This window comes from Mytilus galloprovincialis, chromosome 2, assembly GCF_965363235.1.
Source record: "Mytilus galloprovincialis chromosome 2, xbMytGall1.hap1.1, whole genome shotgun sequence".
NCBI classification, from domain to species: Eukaryota; Metazoa; Mollusca; class Bivalvia; order Mytilida; family Mytilidae; genus Mytilus; species Mytilus galloprovincialis.
The window spans coordinates 103,269,355-103,290,100 of record NC_134839.1 but is presented as its reverse complement, the minus strand read 5'-3'; the positions used below and the strand labels follow the sequence as shown (position 1 = coordinate 103,290,100).

The 20,746-nt window shown below is 31.3% G+C and overlaps 4 protein-coding genes across 4 annotated transcripts in view; all 4 read right to left on the bottom strand.

Moving 5' to 3' along the window:
- LOC143065198 (uncharacterized) overlaps nucleotides 1-20,746 on the bottom strand; it is a 280,683-nt gene that overhangs the window by 139,956 nt on the left and 119,981 nt on the right. The window lies entirely within an intron of this gene.
- LOC143061955 (uncharacterized) lies at nucleotides 1,978-7,168 on the bottom strand. The gene is made up of 14 exons (XM_076233813.1): nucleotides 7,043-7,168; nucleotides 6,638-6,709; nucleotides 6,156-6,436; nucleotides 5,861-6,002; nucleotides 5,496-5,627; nucleotides 5,091-5,162; nucleotides 4,609-4,889; nucleotides 4,314-4,455; nucleotides 3,948-4,079; nucleotides 3,543-3,614; nucleotides 3,061-3,341; nucleotides 2,766-2,907; nucleotides 2,400-2,531; nucleotides 1,978-2,066 (listed from the first exon to the last, which is right to left on the bottom strand). The coding sequence occupies exons 1-14, from the start codon at nucleotides 7,119-7,121 to the stop codon at nucleotides 1,978-1,980; spliced, it is 2,049 nt and encodes a 682-aa protein (XP_076089928.1). The 5' UTR covers nucleotides 7,122-7,168.
- Nucleotides 8,039-13,617, bottom strand: LOC143061954 (uncharacterized). The gene is made up of 16 exons (XM_076233812.1): nucleotides 13,611-13,617; nucleotides 13,258-13,389; nucleotides 12,852-12,923; nucleotides 12,370-12,650; nucleotides 12,075-12,216; nucleotides 11,707-11,838; nucleotides 11,302-11,373; nucleotides 10,820-11,100; nucleotides 10,527-10,668; nucleotides 10,160-10,291; nucleotides 9,755-9,826; nucleotides 9,273-9,553; nucleotides 8,978-9,119; nucleotides 8,609-8,740; nucleotides 8,204-8,275; nucleotides 8,039-8,043 (listed from the first exon to the last, which is right to left on the bottom strand). Exons 1-16 carry the CDS (start codon nucleotides 13,615-13,617, stop codon nucleotides 8,039-8,041), a joined length of 2,097 nt encoding a protein of 698 aa, XP_076089927.1.
- Nucleotides 15,168-17,259, bottom strand: LOC143061953 (uncharacterized). Its single transcript, XM_076233811.1, has 6 exons — nucleotides 17,020-17,259; nucleotides 16,726-16,867; nucleotides 16,359-16,490; nucleotides 15,953-16,024; nucleotides 15,471-15,751; nucleotides 15,168-15,317 (listed from the first exon to the last, which is right to left on the bottom strand). The coding sequence occupies exons 1-6, from the start codon at nucleotides 17,257-17,259 to the stop codon at nucleotides 15,168-15,170; spliced, it is 1,017 nt and encodes a 338-aa protein (XP_076089926.1).

Here is a 20,746-nt window from a genome sequence, read left to right as displayed (position 1 = left end):
GTACTGTATACGTCTTGATATTATCAGTAGAAACCAATTCAACATTGGCAATTGGTCTTGTCTTTGAAGGCATGTACTCTATATCCAAGTGTCCTTCGGAGCTTTTAAAGGGTGTCTTAGATGAAGGTCGTAGATTTTCAATATCTGCCTTTTTGTCATTAGATGTAATTTCTGTTGATGGTATTGTTGTTATTGAACCCATTCCATCTGTTTCTTCACAAATTGGCGTAGTTGTTTCTATCTCTACAAACCAAAAATGTCATTGTTATAACCACCTTATACAAAATACTGTACTCATTCTATAGAAAACAGTCATGCATTAACATTTCCATTCTTTAAAAATTATTTGCATTTCATTTATTGAATTTTCCATTACATTATATATTTTGAGTCTCATTAACATAATAAAAATGAAATAACAAGTAAATCAATGTTCATTCTTACTTGCACTTGAAATACCAGGAGAAGGACTTGTAGCTACAACTGGCGTTGTTGTTGCAATTTTACCAGTTGATCCTATAACAAAAATGTTTAAATATACAAACATATCAAACAAATTATTAATTTGTTAACATTCAATAACAGTATTATCTGTTTTTTGACAATTTAATAATTAACACATGAATCATCTTTTCTACTTGCAAAATAGTATTTAACACATGTATTTACTTTCCTTTTTCGTTAGCATTATTCAGCTAATGTAACATCTTTGATATCCTGCCTTGAATATATTTCTTTAATTGAACAAAATTAAGTTCAGGGGTCATTCTGCTTTTGTAGTATTTTACATAGATATAACTTAAACCCCCTACTTCAATTTAGAAAATTATTACAATTTAAATTCTTTACCTTGCAATGTTGTAGTAGCTTCACTTATTATAGTGGGTGTAGCTGTAGGTGTTGGTGAAACCACGGCTGTAGTGACCACTGTTGAGGACGGTTTCTGTGGGACTGCTGTTGTACTTGGAATAGGCGTAGAAGCTAAACAAAAAAAAAAGGTAAATTCATTATTCAATACAAACAACTCTTATGTTACAAGGTCATATCAAACACCAAAAACGAGCAGGTTTTGACAAAAATAAAACCGATTAACATGAGCGAACTTTCACTTCAAAATGGAACATGTAAGATCTCTGCAGTACATCTACACCATACCACTGTAGCACCATACAAAACATATATCTTCAAATAAGTAACTATTGCCTTTCATTACTTACTGACTTCAAAACAGGCATGGACACTTAGTTGGAGCTGTACAGGTCTGTAAGAATCTTCTTTGTCATCAGGTGTAATAGTTACAGTTACCTTTCTCACATCAGGCTTGGTTCCAATGCTTGTAGCCATTTCGCCTACTTTAACCTACCGAAAGAAAAATACTCATTTGAAACATAACATTGAAAAAAAAATTTTGTTTAATATTCCACATAAACAGCAGTCACATTTCCTTTTTAAAGAAGAATCAATTAAAATTGATCAGTTAAAACTTGGTAATTTGGAGTAAGTTATACAAACCTTTCGAGTTGTCACAGTGCCATCTGCATTAAAGAATTGTACTGTATACGTCTTGATATTATCAGTAGAAACCAATTCAACATTGGCAATTGGTCTTGTCTTTGAAGGCATGTACTCTATAACCAAATGTCCTTCGGAGCTTTTAAAGGGTGTCTTAGATGAAGGTCGTAGATTTTCAATATCTGCCTTTTTGTCATTAGATGTAATTTCTGTTGATGGTATTGTTGTTATTGAACCCATTCCATCTGTTTCTTCACAAATTGGCGTAGTTGTTTCTATCTCTACAAACCAAAAATGTCATTGTTATAACCACCTTATACAAAATACTGTACTCATTCTATAAAAAACAGTCATGCATTAACATTTCCATTCTTTAAAAATTATTTGCATTTCATTTATTGAATTTTCCATTACATTATATATTTTGAGTCTCATTAACATAATAAAAATGAAACAACAAATAAATCAATGTTCATTCTTACTTGCACTTGAAATACCAGGAGAAGGACTTGTAGCTACAACTGGCGTTGTTGTTGCAATTTTACCAGTTGATCCTATAACAAAAATGTTTAAATATACAAACATATCAAACAAATTATTAATTTGTTAACATTCAATAACAGTATTATCTGTTTTTTGACAATTTAATAATTAACACATGAATCATCTTTTCTACTTGCAAAATAGTATTTAACACATGTATTTACTTTCCTTTTTCGTTAGCATTATTCAGCTAATGTAACATCTTTGATATCCTGCCTTGAATATATTTCTTTAATTGAACAAAATTAAGTTCAGGGGTCATTCTGCTTTTGTAGTATTTTACATAGATATAACTTAAACCCCCTACTTCAATTTAGAAAATTATTACAATTTAAATTCTTTACCTTGCAATGTTGTAGTAGCTTCACTTATTATAGTGGGTGTAGCTGTAGGTGTGGGTGAAACCACGGCTGTAGTGACCATTGTTGAGGACGGTTTCTGTGGGACTGCTGTTGTACTTGGAATAGGCGTAGAAGCTAAACAAAAAAAAGGTTAATTCATTATTCAATACAAACAACTCTTATGTTACAAGGTCATATCAAACACCAAAAACGAGCAGGTTTTGACAAAAATAAAACCGATTAACATGAGCGAACTTTCACTTCAAAATGGAACATGTAAGATCTCTGCAGTACATCTACACCATACCACTGTAGCACCATACAAAACATATATCTTCAAATAAGTAACTATTGCCTTTCATTACTTACTGACTTCAAAACAGGCATGGACGCTTAGTTGGAGCTGTACAGGTCTGTAAGAATCTTCTTTGTCATCAGGTGTAATAGTTACAGTTACCTTTCTCACATCAGGCTTGGTTCCAATGCTTGTAGCCATTTCGCTTACTTTAACCTACCGAAAGAAAAATACTCATTTGAAACATAACATTGAAAAAAAAATTTTGTTTAATATTCCACATAAACAGCAGTCACATTTCCTTTTTAAAGAAGAATCAATTAAAATTGATCAGTTAAAACTTGGTAATTTGGAGTAAGTTATACAAACCTTTCGAGTTGTCACAGTGCCATCTGCATTAAAGAATTGTACTGTATACGTCTTGATATTATCAGTAGAAACCAATTCAACATTGGCAATTGGTCTTGTCTTTGAAGGCATGTACTCTATAACCAATTGTCCTTCGGAGCTTTTAAAGGGTGTCTTAGATGAAGGTCGTAGATTTTCAATATCTGCCTTTTTGTCATTAGATGTAATTTCTGTTGATGGTATTGTTGTTATTGAACCCATTCCATCTGTTTCTTCACAAATTGGCGTAGTTGTTTCTATCTCTACAAACCAAAAATGTCATTGTTATAACCACCTTATACAAAATACTGTACTCATTCTATAAAAAACAGTCATGCATTAACATTTCCATTCTTTAAAAATTATTTGCATTTCATTTATTGAATTTTCCATTACATTATATATTTTGAGTCTCATTAACATAATAAAAATGAAACAACAAATAAATCAATGTTCATTCTTACTTGCACTTGAAATACCAGGAGAAGGACTTGTAGCTACAACTGGCGTTGTTGTTGCAATTTTACCAGTTGATCCTATAACAAAAATGTTTAAATATACAAACATATCAAACAAATTATTAATTTGTTAACATTCAATAACAGTATTATCTGTTTTTTGACAATTTAATAATTAACACATGAATCATCTTTTCTACTTGCAAAATAGTATTTAACACATGTATTTACTTTCCTTTTTCGTTAGCATTATTCAGCTAATGTAACATCTTTGATATCCTGCCTTGAATATATTTCTTTAATTGAACAAAATTAAGTTCAGGGGTCATTCTGCTTTTGTAGTATTTTACATAGATATAACTTAAACCCCCTACTTCAATTTAGAAAATTATTACAATTTAAATTCTTTACCTTGCAATGTTGTAGTAGCTTCACTTATTATAGTGGGTGTAGCTGTAGGTGTGGGTGAAACCACGGCTGTAGTGACCATTGTTGAGGACGGTTTCTGTGGGACTGCTGTTGTACTTGGAATAGGCGTAGAAGCTAAACAAAAAAAAGGTTAATTCATTATTCAATACAAACAACTCTTATGTTACAAGGTCATATCAAACACCAAAAACGAGCAGGTTTTGACAAAAATAAAACCGATTAACATGAGCGAACTTTCACTTCAAAATGGAACATGTAAGATCTCTGCAGTACATCTACACCATACCACTGTAGCACCATACAAAACATATATCTTCAAATAAGTAACTATTGCCTTTCATTACTTACTGACTTCAAAACAGGCATGGACGCTTAGTTGGAGCTGTACAGGTCTGTAAGAATCTTCTTTGTCATCAGGTGTAATAGTTACAGTTACCTTTCTCACATCAGGCTTGGTTCCAATGCTTGTAGCCATTTCGCTTACTTTAACCTACCGAAAGAAAAATACTCATTTGAAACATAACATTGAAAAAAAAATTTTGTTTAATATTCCACATAAACAGCAGTCACATTTCCTTTTTAAAGAAGAATCAATTAAAATTGATCAGTTAAAACTTGGTAATTTGGAGTAAGTTATACAAACCTTTCGAGTTGTCACAGTGCCATCTGCATTAAAGAATTGTACTGTATACGTCTTGATATTATCAGTAGAAACCAATTCAACATTGGCAATTGGTCTTGTCTTTGAAGGCATGTACTCTATAACCAATTGTCCTTCGGAGCTTTTAAAGGGTGTCTTAGATGAAGGTCGTAGATTTTCAATATCTGCCTTTTTGTCATTAGATGTAATTTCTGTTGATGGTATTGTTGTTATTGAACCCATTCCATCTGTTTCTTCACAAATTGGCGTAGTTGTTTCTATCTCTACAAACCAAAAATGTCATTGTTATAACCACCTTATACAAAATACTGTACTCAATCTATAAAAAACAGTCATGCATTAACATTTCCATTCTTTAAAAATTATTTGCATTTCATTTATTGAATTTTCCATTACATTATATATTTTGAGTCTCATTAACATAATAAAAATGAAACAACAAATAAATCAATGTTCATTCTTACTTGCACTTGAAATACCAGGAGAAGGACTTGTAGCTACAACTGGCGTTGTTGTTGCAATTTTACCAGTTGATCCTATAACAAAAATGTTTAAATATACAAACATATCAAACAAATTATTAATTTGTTAACATTCAATAACAGTATTATCTGTTTTTTGACAATTTAATAATTAACACATGAATCATCTTTTCTACTTGCAAAATAGTATTTAACACATGTATTTACTTTCCTTTTTCGTTAGCATTATTCAGCTAATGTAACATCTTTGATATCCTGCCTTGAATATATTTCTTTAATTGAACAAAATTAAGTTCAGGGGTCATTCTGCTTTTGTAGTATTTTACATAGATATAACTTAAACCCCCTACTTCAATTTAGAAAATTATTACAATTTAAATTCTTTACCTTGCAATGTTGTAGTAGCTTCACTTATTATAGTGGGTGTAGCTGTAGGTGTGGGTGAAACCACGGCTGTAGTGACCATTGTTGAGGACGGTTTCTGTGGGACTGCTGTTGTACTTGGAATAGGCGTAGAAGCTAAACAAAAAAAAGGTTAATTCATTATTCAATACAAACAACTCTTATGTTACAAGGTCATATCAAACACCCAAAACGAGCAGGTTTTGACAAAAATAAAACCGATTAACATGAGCGAAATTTCACTTCAAAATGGAACATGTAAGATCTCTGCAGTACATCTACACCATACCACGTAGCACCATACAAAACATATATCTTCAAATAAGTAACTATTGCCTTTCATTACTTACTGACTTCAAAACAGGCATGGACGCTTAGTTGGAGCTGTACAGGTCTGTAAGAATCTTCTTTGTCATCAGGTGTAATAGTTACAGTTACCTTTCTCACATCAGGCTTGGTTCCAATGCTTGTAGCCATTTCGCCTACTTTAACCTACCGAAAGAAAAATACTCATTTGAAACATAACATTGAAAAAAAAAATTTGTTTAATATTCCACATAAACAGCAGTCACATTTCCTTTTTAAAGAAGAATCAATTAAAATTGATCAGTTAAAACTTGGTAATTTGGAGTAAGTTATACAAACCTTTCGAGTTGTCACAGTGCCATCTGCATTAAAGAATTGTACTGTATACGTCTTGATATTATCAGTAGAAACCAATTCAACATTGGCAATTGGTCTTGTCTTTGAAGGCATGTACTCTATAACCAATTGTCCTTCGGAGCTTTTAAAGGGTGTCTTAGATGAAGGTCGTAGATTTTCAATATCTGCCTTTTTGTCATTAGATGTAATTTCTGTTGATGGTATTGTTGTTATTGAACCCATTCCATCTGTTTCTTCACAAATTGGCGTAGTTGTTTCTATCTCTACAAACCAAAAATGTCATTGTTATAACCACCTTATACAAAATACTGTACTCATTCTATAAAAAACAGTCATGCATTAACATTTCCATTCTTTAAAAATTATTTGCATTTCATTTATTGAATTTTCCATTACATTATATATTTTGAGTCTCATTAACATAATAAAAATGAAACAACAAATAAATCAATGTTCATTCTTACTTGCACTTGAAATACCAGGAGAAGGACTTGTAGCTACAACTGGCGTTGTTGTTGCAATTTTACCAGTTGATCCTATAACAAAAATGTTTAAATATACAAACATATCAAACAAATTATTAATTTGTTAACATTCAATAACAGTATTATCTGTTTTTTGACAATTTAATAATTAACACATGAATCATCTTTTCTACTTGCAAAATAGTATTTAACACATGTATTTACTTTCCTTTTTCGTTAGCATTATTCAGCTAATGTAACATCTTTGATATCCTGCCTTGAATATATTTCTTTAATTGAACAAAATTAAGTTCAGGGGTCATTCTGCTTTTGTAGTATTTTACATAGATATAACTTAAACCCCCTACTTCAATTTAGAAAATTATTACAATTTAAATTCTTTACCTTGCAATGTTGTAGTAGCTTCACTTATTATAGTGGGTGTAGCTGTAGGTGTGGGTGAAACCACGGCTGTAGTGACCATTGTTGAGGACGGTTTCTGTGGGACTGCTGTTGTACTTGGAATAGGCGTAGAAGCTAAACAAAAAAAGGTTAATTCATTATTCAATACAAACAACTCTTATGTTACAAGGTCATATCAAACACCAAAAACGAGCAGGTTTTGACAAAAATAAAACCGATTAACATGAGCGAACTTTCACTTCAAAATGGAACATGTAAGATCTCTGCAGTACATCTACACTATACCACTGTAGCACCATACAAAACATATTTTTTTTCAAATAAGTAACTATTGCCTTTCATTACTTACTGACTTCAAAACATGCATGGACGCTTAGTTGGAGCTGTACAGGTCTGTAAGAATCTTCTTTGTCATCAGGTGTAATAGTTACAGTTACCTTTCTCACATCAGGCTTGGTTCCAATGCTTGTAGCCATTTCGCCTACTTTAACCTACCGAAAGAAAAATACTCATTTGAAACATAACATTGAAAAAAAAATTTTGTTTAATATTCCACATAAACAGCAGTCACATTTTTCCTTTTTAAAGAAGAATCAATTAAAATTGATCAGTTAAAACTTGGTAATTTGGAGTAAGTTATACAAACCTTTCGAGTTGTCACAGTGCCATCTGCATTAAAGAATTGTACTGTATACGTCTTGATATTATCAGTAGAAACCAATTCAACATTGGCAATTGGTCTTGTCTTTGAAGGCATGTACTCTATATCCAATTGTCCTTCGGAGCTTTTAAAGGGTGTCTTAGATGAAGGTCGTAGATTTTCAATATCTGCCTTTTTGTCATTAGATGTAATTTCTGTTGATGGTATTGTTGTTATTGAACCCATTCCATCTGTTTCTTCACAAATTGGCGTAGTTGTTTCTATCTCTACAAACCAAAAATGTCATTGTTATAACCACCTTATACAAAATACTGTACTCATTCTATAAAAAACAGTCATGCATTAACATTTCCATTCTTTAAAAATTATTTGCATTTCATTTATTGAATTTTCCATTACATTATATATTTTGAGTCTCATTAACATAATAAAAATGAAACAACAAGTAAATCAATAAAATAAAATAAAATGTTCATTCTTACTTGCACTTGAAATACCAGGAGAAGGACTTGTAGCTACAACTGGCGTTGTTGTTGCAATTTTACCAGTTGATCCTGTAACAAAAATGTTTAAATATACAAACATATCAAACAAATTATTAATTTGTTATCATTCAAAAACAGTATTATCTGTTTTTTGACAATTTAATAATTAACACATGAATCATCTTTTCTACTTGCAAAATAGTATTTAACACATGTATTTACTTTCCTTTTTCATAAGCATTATTCAGCTAATGTAACATCTTTGGTATGCTGCCTTGAATATATATTTTTAATTGAACAAAATAAGGTTCAGGGGTCTTTCTGCTTTTGTAGTATTTTTCATAGATATAACTTAAACCCCCTACTTCAATTTAGAAAATTATTACAATTTAAATTCGTTACCTTGCAATGTTGTAGTAGCTTCACTTATTATAGTGGGTGTAGCTGTAGGTGTTGGTGAAACCACGGCTGTAGTGACCACTGTTGAGGACGGTTTCTGTGGGACTGCTGTTGTACTTGGAATAGGCGTAGAAGCTAAACAAAAAAAAAAGGTAAATTCATTATTCAATACAAACAACTCTTATGTTACAAGGTCATATCAAACACCAAAAAACTAGCAGGTTTTGACAAAAATAAAATCGATTAACATGAACAAACTTTCACTTCAAAGTGGAACATGTAAGATCTCTGCAGTACATCTACACTATACCACTGTAGCACTATACAAAACATATATCTTCAAATAAGTAACTATTGCCTTTCATTACTTACTGACTTCAAAACATGCATGGACGCTTAGTTGGAGCTGTACAGGTCTGTAAGAATCTTCTTTGTCATCAGGTGTAATAGTTACAGTTACCTTTCTCACATCAGGCTTGGTTCCAATGCTTGTAGCCATTTCGCCTACTTTAACCTACCGAAAGAAAAATACTCATTTGAAACATAACATTGAAAAAAAAATTTTGTTTAATATTCCACATAAACAGCAGTCACATTTCCTTTTTAAAGAAGAATCAATTAAAATTGATCAGTTAAAACTTGGTAATTTGGAGTAAGTTATACAAACCTTTCGAGTTGTCACAGTGCCATCTGCATTAAAGAATTGTACTGTATACGTCTTGATATTATCAGTAGAAACCAATTCAACATTGGCAATTGGTCTTGTCTTTGAAGGCATGTACTCTATAACCAATTGTCCTTCGGAGCTTTTAAAGGGTGTCTTAGATGAAGGTCGTAGATTTTCAATATCTGCCTTTTTGTCATTAGATGTAATTTCTGTTGATGGTATTGTTGTTATTGAACCCATTCCATCTGTTTCTTCACAAATTGGCGTAGTTGTTTCTATCTCTACAAACCAAAAATGTCATTGTTATAACCACCTTATACAAAATACTGTACTCATTCTATAAAAAACAGTCATGCATTAACATTTCCATTCTTTAAAAATTATTTGCATTTCATTTATTGAATTTTCCATTACATTATATATTTTGAGTCTCATTAACATAATAAAAATGAAACAACAAATAAATCAATGTTCATTCTTACTTGCACTTGAAATACCAGGAGAAGGACTTGTAGCTACAACTGGCGTTGTTGTTGCAATTTTACCAGTTGATCCTATAACAAAAATGTTTAAATATACAAACATATCAAACAAATTATTAATTTGTTAACATTCAATAACAGTATTATCTGTTTTTTGACAATTTAATAATTAACACATGAATCATCTTTTCTACTTGCAAAATAGTATTTAACACATGTATTTACTTTCCTTTTTCGTTAGCATTATTCAGCTAATGTAACATCTTTGATATCCTGCCTTGAATATATTTCTTTAATTGAACAAAATTAAGTTCAGGGGTCATTCTGCTTTTGTAGTATTTTACATAGATATAACTTAAACCCCCTACTTCAATTTAGAAAATTATTACAATTTAAATTCTTTACCTTGCAATGTTGTAGTAGCTTCACTTATTATAGTGGGTGTAGCTGTAGGTGTGGGTGAAACCACGGCTGTAGTGACCATTGTTGAGGACGGTTTCTGTGGGACTGCTGTTGTACTTGGAATAGGCGTAGAAGCTAAACAAAAAAAAGGTTAATTCATTATTCAATACAAACAACTCTTATGTTACAAGGTCATATCAAACACCAAAAACGAGCAGGTTTTGACAAAAATAAAACCGATTAACATGAGCGAACTTTCACTTCAAAATGGAACATGTAAGATCTCTGCAGTACATCTACACTATACCACTGTAGCACCATACAAAACATATTTTTTTCAAATAAGTAACTATTGCCTTTCATTACTTACTGACTTCAAAACATGCATGGACGCTTAGTTGGAGCTGTACAGGTCTGTAAGAATCTTCTTTGTCATCAGGTGTAATAGTTACAGTTACCTTTCTCACATCAGGCTTGGTTCCAATGCTTGTAGCCATGTCGCCTACTTTAACCTACCGAAAGAAAAATACTCATTTGAAACATAACATTGAAAAAAAAATTGTTTAATATTCCACATAAACAGCAGTCACATTTCCTTTTTAAAGAAGAGTCAATTAAAATAGATCAGTTAAAACTTGGTAATTTGGAGTAAGTTATACAAACCTTTCGAGTTGTCACAGTGCCATCTGCATTAAAGAATTGTACTGTATACGTCTTGATATTATCAGTAGAAACCAATTCAACATTGGCAATTGGTCTTGTCTTTGAAGGCATGTACTCTATAACCAATTGTCCTTCGGAGCTTTTAAAGGGTGTCTTAGATGAAGGTCGTAGATTTTCAATATCTGCCTTTTTGTCATTAGATGTAATTTCTGTTGATGGTATTGTTGTTATTGAACCCATTCCATCTGTTTCTTCACAAATTGGCGTAGTTGTTTCTATCTCTACAAACCAAAAATGTCATTGTTATAACCACCTTATACAAAATACTGTACTCATTCTATAAAAAACAGTCATGCATTAACATTTCCATTCTTTAAAAATTATTTGCATTTCATTTATTGAATTTTCCATTACATTATATATTTTGACTCTCATTAACATAATAAAAATGAAACAACAAGTAAATCAATGTTCATTCTTACTTGCACTTGAAATACCAGGAGAAGGACTTGTAGCTACAACTGGCGTTGTTGTTGCAATTTTACCAGTTGATCCTATAACAAAAATGTTTAAATATACAAACATATCAAACAAATTATTAATTTGTTATCATTCAAAAACAGTATTATCTGTTTTTTGACAATTTAATAATTAACACATGAATCATCTTTTCTACTTGCAAAATAGTATTTAACACATGTATTTACTTTCCTTTTTCATAAGCATTATTCAGCTAATGTAACATCTTTGGTATGCTGCCTTGAATATATATTTTTAATTGAACAAAATAAGGTTCAGGGGTCTTTCTGCTTTTGTAGTATTTTTCATAGATATAACTTAAACCCCCTACTTCAATTTAGAAAATTATTACAATTTAAATTCGTTACCTTGCAATGTTGTAGTAGCTTCACTTATTATAGTGGGTGTAGCTGTAGGTGTTGGTGAAACCACGGCTGTAGTGACCACTGTTGAGGACGGTTTCTGTGGGACTGCTGTTGTACTTGGAATAGGCGTAGAAGCTAAACAAAAAAAAAAGGTAAATTCATTATTCAATACAAACAACTCTTATGTTACAAGGTCATATCAAACACCAAAAACGAGCAGGTTTTGACAAAAATAAAATCGATTAACATGAACAAACTTTCACTTCAAAGTGGAACATGTAAGATCTCTGCAGTACATCTACACTATACCACTGTAGCACCATACAAAACATATATCTTCAAATAAGTAACTATTGCCTTTCATTACTTACTGACTTCAAAACAGGCATGGACGCTTAGTTGGAGCTGTACAGGTCTGTAAGAATCTTCTTTGTCATCAGGTGTAATAGTTACAGTTACCTTTCTCACATCAGGCTTGGTTCCAATGCTTGTAGCCATTTCGCCTACTTTAACCTACCGAAAGAAAAATACTCATTTGAAACATAACATTGAAAAAAAAATTTTGTTTAATATTCCACATAAACAGCAGTCACATTTCCTTTTTAAAGAAGAATCAATTAAAATTGATCAGTTAAAACTTGGTAATTTGGAGTAAGTTATACAAACCTTTCGAGTTGTCACAGTGCCATCTGCATTAAAGAATTGTACTGTATACGTCTTGATATTATCAGTAGAAACCAATTCAACATTGGCAATTGGTCTTGTCTTTGAAGGCATGTACTCTATAACCAATTGTCCTTCGGAGCTTTTAAAGGGTGTCTTAGATGAAGATCGTAGATTTTCAATATCTGCCTTTTTGTCATTAGATGTAATTTCTGTTGATGGTATTGTTGTTATTGAACCCATTCCATCTGTTTCTTCACAAATTGGCGTAGTTGTTTCTATTTCTACAAACCAAAAATGTCATTGTTATAACCACCTTATACAAAATACTGTACTCATTCTATAAAAAACAGTCATGCATTAACATTTCCATTCTTTAAAAATTATTTGCATTTCATTTATTGAATTTTCCATTACATTATATATTTTGAGTCTCATTAACATAATAAAAATGAAACAACAAATAAATCAATGTTCATTCTTACTTGCACTTGAAATACCAGGAGAAGGACTTGTAGCTACAACTGGCGTTGTTGTTGCAATTTTACCAGTTGATCCTATAACAAAAATGTTTAAATATACAAACATATCAAACAAATTATTAATTTGTTAACATTCAATAACAGTATTATCTGTTTTTTTGACAATTTAATAATTAACACATGAATCATCTTTTCTACTTGCAAAATAGTATTTAACACATGTATTTACTTTCCTTTTTCGTTAGCATTATTCAGCTAATGTAACATCTTTGATATCCTGCCTTGAATATATTTCTTTAATTGAACAAAATTAAGTTCAGGGGTCATTCTGCTTTTGTAGTATTCTACATAGATATAACTTAAACCCCCTACTTCAATTTAGAAAATTATTACAATTTAAATTCTTTACCTTGCAATGTTGTAGTAGCTTCACTTATTATAGTGGGTGTAGCTGTAGGTGTGGGTGAAACCACGGCTGTAGTGACCACTGTTGAGGACGGTTTCTGTGGGACTGCTGTTGTACTTGGAATAGGCGTAGAAGCTAAACAAAAAAAAGGTTAATTCATTATTCAATACAAACAACTCTTATGTTACAAGGTCATATCAAACACCAAAAACGAGCAGGTTTTGACAAAAATAAAACCGATTAACATGAGCGAACTTTCACTTCAAAATGGAACATGTAAGATCTCTGCAGTACATCTACACTATACCACTGTAGCACCATACAAAACATATTTTTTTCAAATAAGTAACTATTGCCTTTCATTACTTACTGACTTCAAAACATGCATGGACGCTTAGTTGGAGCTGTACAGGTCTGTAAGAATCTTCTTTGTCATCAGGTGTAATAGTTACAGTTACCTTTCTCACATCAGGCTTGGTTCCAATGCTTGTAGCCATTTCGCCTACTTTAACCTACCGAAAGAAAAATACTCATTTGAAACATAACATTGAAAAAAAAATTTGTTTAATATTCCACATAAACAGCAGTCACATTTCCTTTTTAAAGAAGAGTCAATTAAAATAGATCAGTTAAAACTTGGTAATTTGGAGTAAGTTATACAAACCTTTCGAGTTGTCACAGTGCCATCTGCATTAAAGAATTGTACTGTATACGTCTTGATATTATCAGTAGAAACCAATTCAACATTGGCAATTGGTCTTGTCTTTGAAGGCATATACTCTATATCCAATTGTCCTTCGGAGCTTTTAAAGGGTGTCTTAGATGAAGGTCGTAGATTTTCAATATCTGCCTTTTTGTCATTAGATGTAATTTCTGTTGATGGTATTGTTGTTATTGAACCCATTCCATCTGTTTCTTCACAAATTGGCGTAGTTGTTTCTATTTCTACAAACCAAAAATGTCATTGTTATAACCACCTTATACAAAATACTGTACTCATTCTATAAAAAACAGTCATGCATTAACATTTCCATTCTTTAAAAATTATTTGCATTTCATTTATTGAATTTTCCATTACATTATATATTTTGAGTCTCATTAACATAATAAAAATGAAACAACAAATAAATCAATGTTCATTCTTACTTGCACTTGAAATACCAGGAGAAGGACTTGTAGCTACAACTGGCGTTGTTGTTGCAATTTTACCAGTTGATCCTATAACAAAAATGTTTAAATATACAAACATATCAAACAAATTATTAATTTGTTAACATTCAATAACAGTATTATCTGTTTTTTTGACAATTTAATAATTAACACATGAATCATCTTTTCTACTTGCAAAATAGTATTTAACACATGTATTTACTTTCCTTTTTCGTTAGCATTATTCAGCTAATGTAACATCTTTGATATCCTGCCTTGAATATATTTCTTTAATTGAACAAAATTAAGTTCAGGGGTCATTCTGTTTTTGTAGTATTCTACATAGATATAACTTAAACCCCCTACTTCAATTTAGAAAATTATTACAATTTAAATTCTTTACCTTGCAATGTTGTAGTAGCTTCACTTATTATAGTGGGTGTAGCTGTAGGTGTTGGTGAAACCACGGCTGTAGTGACCACTGTTGAGGACAATTTCTGTGGGACTGCTGTTGTACTTGGAATAGGCGTAGAAGCTAAACAAAAAAAAAAAGGTAAATTCATTATTCAATACAAACAACTCTTATGTTACAAGGTCATATCAAACACCAAAAACGAGCAGGTTTTGACAAAAATAAAATCGATTAACATGAACAAACTTTCACTTGAAAGTGGAACATGTAAGATCTCTGCAGTACATCTACACTATACCACTGTAGCACCATACAAAACATATATCTTCAAATAAGTAACTATTGCCTTTCATTACTTACTGACTTCAAAACAGGCATGGACGCTTAGTTGGAGCTGTACAGGTCTGTAAGAATCTTCTTTGTCATCAGGTGTAATAGTTACAGTTACCTTTCTCACATCAGGCTTGGTTCCAATGCTTGTAGCCATTTCGCCTACTTTAACCTACCGAAAGAAAAATACTCATTTGAAACATAACATTGAAAAAAAAATTTTGTTTAATATTCCACATAAACAGCAGTCACATTTCCTTTTTAAAGAAGAATCAATTAAAATTGATCAGTTAAAACTTGGTAATTTGGAGTAAGTTATACAAACCTTTCGAGTTGTCACAGTGCCATCTGCATTAAAGAATTGTACTGTATACGTCTTGATATTATCAGTAGAAACCAATTCAACATTGGCAATTGGTCTTGTCTTTGAAGGCATGTACTCTATAACCAATTGTCCTTCGGAGCTTTTAAAGGGTGTCTTAGATGAAGATCGTAGATTTTCAATATCTGCCTTTTTGTCATTAGATGTAATTTCTGTTGATGGTATTGTTGTTATTGAACCCATTCCATCTGTTTCTTCACAAATTGGCGTAGTTGTTTCTATTTCTACAAACCAAAAATGTCATTGTTATAACCACCTTATACAAAATACTGTACTCATTCTATAAAAAACAGTCATGCATTAACATTTCCATTCTTTAAAAATTATTTGCATTTCATTTATTGAATTTTCCATTACATTATATATTTTGAGTCTCATTAACATAATAAAAATGAAACAACAAATAAATCAATGTTCATTCTTACTTGCACTTGAAATACCAGGAGAAGGACTTGTAGCTACAACTGGCGTTGTTGTTGCAATTTTACCAGTTGATCCTATAACAAAAATGTTTAAATATACAAACATATCAAACAAATTATTAATTTGTTAACATTCAATAACAGTATTATCTGTTTTTTTGACAATTTAATAATTAACACATGAATCATCTTTTCTACTTGCAAAATAGTATTTAACACATGTATTTACTTTCCTTTTTCGTTAGCATTATTCAGCTAATGTAACATCTTTGATATCCTGCCTTGAATATATTTCTTTAATTGAACAAAATTAAGTTCAGGGGTCATTCTGCTTTTGTAGTATTCTACATAGATATAACTTAAACCCCCTACTTCAATTTAGAAAATTATTACAATTTAAATTCTTTACCTTGCAATGTTGTAGTAGCTTCACTTATTATAGTGGGTGTAGCTGTAGGTGTGGGTGAAACCACGGCTGTAGTGACCACTGTTGAGGACGGTTTCTGTGGGACTGCTGTTGTACTTGGAATAGGCGTAGAAGCTAAACAAAAAAAAGGTTAATTCATTATTCAATACAAACAACTCTTATGTTACAAGGTCATATCAAACACCAAAAACGAGCAGGTTTTGACAAAAATAAAACCGATTAACATGAGCGAACTTTCACTTCAAAATGGAACATGTAAGATCTCTGCAGTACATCTACACTATACCACTGTAGCACCATACAAAACATATTTTTTTAAAATAAGTAACTATTGCCTTTCATTACTTACTGACTTCAAAACAGGCATGGACGCTTAGTTGGAGCTGTACAGGTCTGTAAGAATCTTCTTTGTCATCAGGTGTAATAGTTACAGTTACCTTTCTCACATCAGGCTTGGTTCCAATGCTTGTAGCCATTTCGCCTACTTTAACCTACCGAAAGAAAAATACTCATTTGAAACATAACATTGAAAAAAAAATTTGTTTAATATTCCACATAAACAGCAGTCACATTTCCTTTTTAAAGAAGAGTCAATTAAAATAGATCAGTTAAAACTTGGTAATTTGGAGTAAGTTATACAAACCTTTCGAGTTGTCACAGTGCCATCTGCATTAAAGAATTGTACTGTATACGTCTTGATATTATCAGTAGAAACCAATTCAACATTGGCAATTGGTCTTGTCTTTGAAGGCATATACTCTATATCCAATTGTCCTTCGGAGCTTTTAAAGGGTGTCTTAGATGAAGGTCGTAGATTTTCAATATCTGCCTTTTTGTCATTAGATGTAATTTCTGTTGATGGTATTGTTGTTATTGAACCCATTCCATCTGTTTCTTCACAAATTGGCGTAGTTGTTTCTATTTCTACAAACCAAAAATGTCATTGTTATAACCACCTTATACAAAATACTGTACTCATTCTATAAAAAACAGTCATGCATTAACATTTCCATTCTTTAAAAATTATTTGCATTTCATTTATTGAATTTTCCATTACATTATATATTTTGAGTCTCATTAACATAATAAAAATGAAACAACAAATAAATCAATGTTCATTCTTACTTGCACTTGAAATACCAGGAGAAGGACTTGTAGCTACAACTGGCGTTGTTGTTGCAATTTTACCAGTTGATCCTATAACAAAAATGTTTAAATATACAAACATATCAAACAAATTATTAATTTGTTAACATTCAATAACAGTATTATCTGTTTTTTTGACAATTTAATAATTAACACATGAATCATCTTTTCTACTTGCAAAATAGTATTTAACACATGTATTTACTTTCCTTTTTCGTTAGCATTATTCAGCTAATGTAACATCTTTGATATCCTGCCTTGAATATATTTCTTTAATTGAACAAAATTAAGTTCAGGGGTCATTCTGTTTTTGTAGTATTCTACATAGATATAACTTAAACCCCCTACTTCAATTTAGAAAATTATTACAATTTAAATTCTTTACCTTGCAATGTTGTAGTAGCTTCACTTATTATAGTGGGTGTAGCTGTAGGTGTTGGTGAAACCACGGCTGTAGTGACCACTGTTGAGGACAATTTCTGTGGGACTGCTGTTGTACTTGGAATAGGCGTAGAAGCTAAACAAAAAAAAAAAGGTAAATTCATTATTCAATACAAACAACTCTTATGTTACAAGGTCATATCAAACACCAAAAACGAGCAGGTTTTGACAAAAATAAAATCGATTAACATGAACAAACTTTCACTTGAAAGTGGAACATGTAAGATCTCTGCAGTACATCTACACTATACCACTGTAGCACCATACAAAACATATATCTTCAAATAAGTAACTATTGCCTTTCATTACTTACTGACTTCAAAACAGGCATGGACGCTTAGTTGGAGCTGTACAGGTCTGTAAGAATCTTCTTTGTCATCAGGTGTAATAGTTACAGTTACCTTTCTCACATCAGGCTTGGTTCCAATGCTTGTAGCCATTTCGCCTACTTTAACCTACCGAAAGAAAAATACTCATTTGAAACATAACATTGAAAAAAAAAATTTGTTTAATATTCCACATAAACAGCAGTCACATTTCCTTTTTAAAGAAGAATCAATTAAAATTGATCAGTTAAAACTTGGTAATTTGGAGTAAGTTATACAAACCTTTCGAGTTGTCACAGTGCCATCTGCATTAAAGAATTGTACTGTATACGTCTTGATATTATCAGTAGAAACCAATTCAACATTGGCAATTGGTCTTGTCTTTGAAGGCATGTACTCTATAACCAATTGTCCTTCGGAGCTTTTAAAGGGTGTCTTAGATGAAGGTCGTAGATTTTCAATATCTGCCTTTTTGTCATTAGATGTAATTTCTGTTGATGGTATTGTTGTTATTGAACCCATTCCATCTGTTTCTTCACAAATTGGCGAAGTTGTTTCTATCTCTACAAACCAAAAATGTCATTGTTATAACCACCTTATACAAAATACTGTACTCATTCTATAAAAAACAGTCATGCATTAACATTTCCATTCTTTAAAAATTATTTGCATTTCATTTATTGAATTTTCCATTACATTATATATTTTGAGTCTCATTAACATAATAAAAATGAAACAACAAATAAATCAATGTTCATTCTTACTTGCACTTGAAATACCAGGAGAAGGACTTGTAGCTACAACTGGCGTTGTTGTTGCAATTTTACCAGTTGATCCTATAACAAAAATGTTTAAATATACAAACATATCAAACAAATTATTAATTTGTTAACATTCAAAAACAGTATTATCTGTTTTTTGACAATTTAATAATTAACACATGAATCATCTTTTCTACTTGCAAAATAGTATTTAACACATGTATTTACTTTCCTTTTTCATAAGCATTATTTAGCTAATGTAACATCTTTGATATGCTGCCTTGAATATATTTCTTTAATTGAACAAAATTAAGTTTAGGGGTCATTCTGCTTTTGTAGTATTTTACATAGATATAACTTAAACCCCCTACTTCAATTTAGAAAATTATTACAATTTAAATTCTTTACCTTGCAATGTTGTAGTAGCTTCACTTATTATAGTGGGTGTAGCTGTAGGTGTGGGTGAAACCAATGCTGTAGTGACCACTGTTGAGGACGGTTTTTGTGGGACTGCTGTTGTACTTGGAATAGGCGTGGAAGCTAAACAAAAAAAAGGTAAATTCATTATTCAATACAAACAACTCTTATGTTACAAGGTCATATCAAACACCAAAAACGAGCAGGTTTTGACAAAAATAAAACCGATTAACATGAACGAATTTTAACTTCAAAATGGAACATGTAAAATCTCTGCAGTACATCTACACTATACCACTGTAGCACCATACAAAACATATATCTTCAAATAAGTAACTATTGCCTTTCATTACTTACTGACTTCAAAACAGGCATGGACGCTTAGTTGGAGCTGTACAGGTCTGTAAGAATCTTCTTTGTCATCAGGTGTAATAGTTACAGTTACCTTTCTCACATCAGGCTTGGTTCCAATGCTTGTAGCCATTTCGCCTACTTTAACCTACCGAAAGAAAAATACTCATTTGAAACATAACATTGAAAAAAAATTTTGTTTAATATTCCACATAAACAGCAGTCACATTTCCTTTTTAAAGAAGAATCAATCAAAATTGATCAGTTAAAACTTGGTAATTTGGAGTAAGTTATACAAACCTTTCGACTTGTCACAGTTCCATCTGCATTAAAGAATTGTACTGTATATGTCTTGATATTATCAGTAGAAACCAATTCAACATTGGCAATTGGTCTTGTCTTTGAAGGCATGTACTCTATAACCAATTGTCCTTCGGAGCTTTTAAATGGTGTCTTCGATGAAGGTCGTAGATTTTCAATATCTGCCTTTTTGTCATTAGATGTAATTTCTGTTGATGGTATTGTTGTTATTGAACCCATTCCATCTGTTTCTTCACAAATTGGCGTAGTTGTTTCTATCTCTACAAACCAAAAATGTCATTGTTATAACCACCTTTTACAAAATATTGTTCTTATTCTATAAAAAAAACAGTCATGCATTAACATTTCCATTCTTTAAAAATCATTTGCATTTTATTTATTGAATTTTCCAAAACAATATATATTTGAGTCTCATTAACATAATAAAAATGAAACAACAAATAAATCAATGTTCATTCTTACTTGCACTTGAAATACCAGGAGAAGGACTTGTAGCTACAACTGGCGTTGTTGTTGCAATTTTACCAGTTGATCCTATAACAAAAATGTTTAATTATACAAACATATCAAACAAATTAATAATTTGTTAACATTCAAAAACAGTATT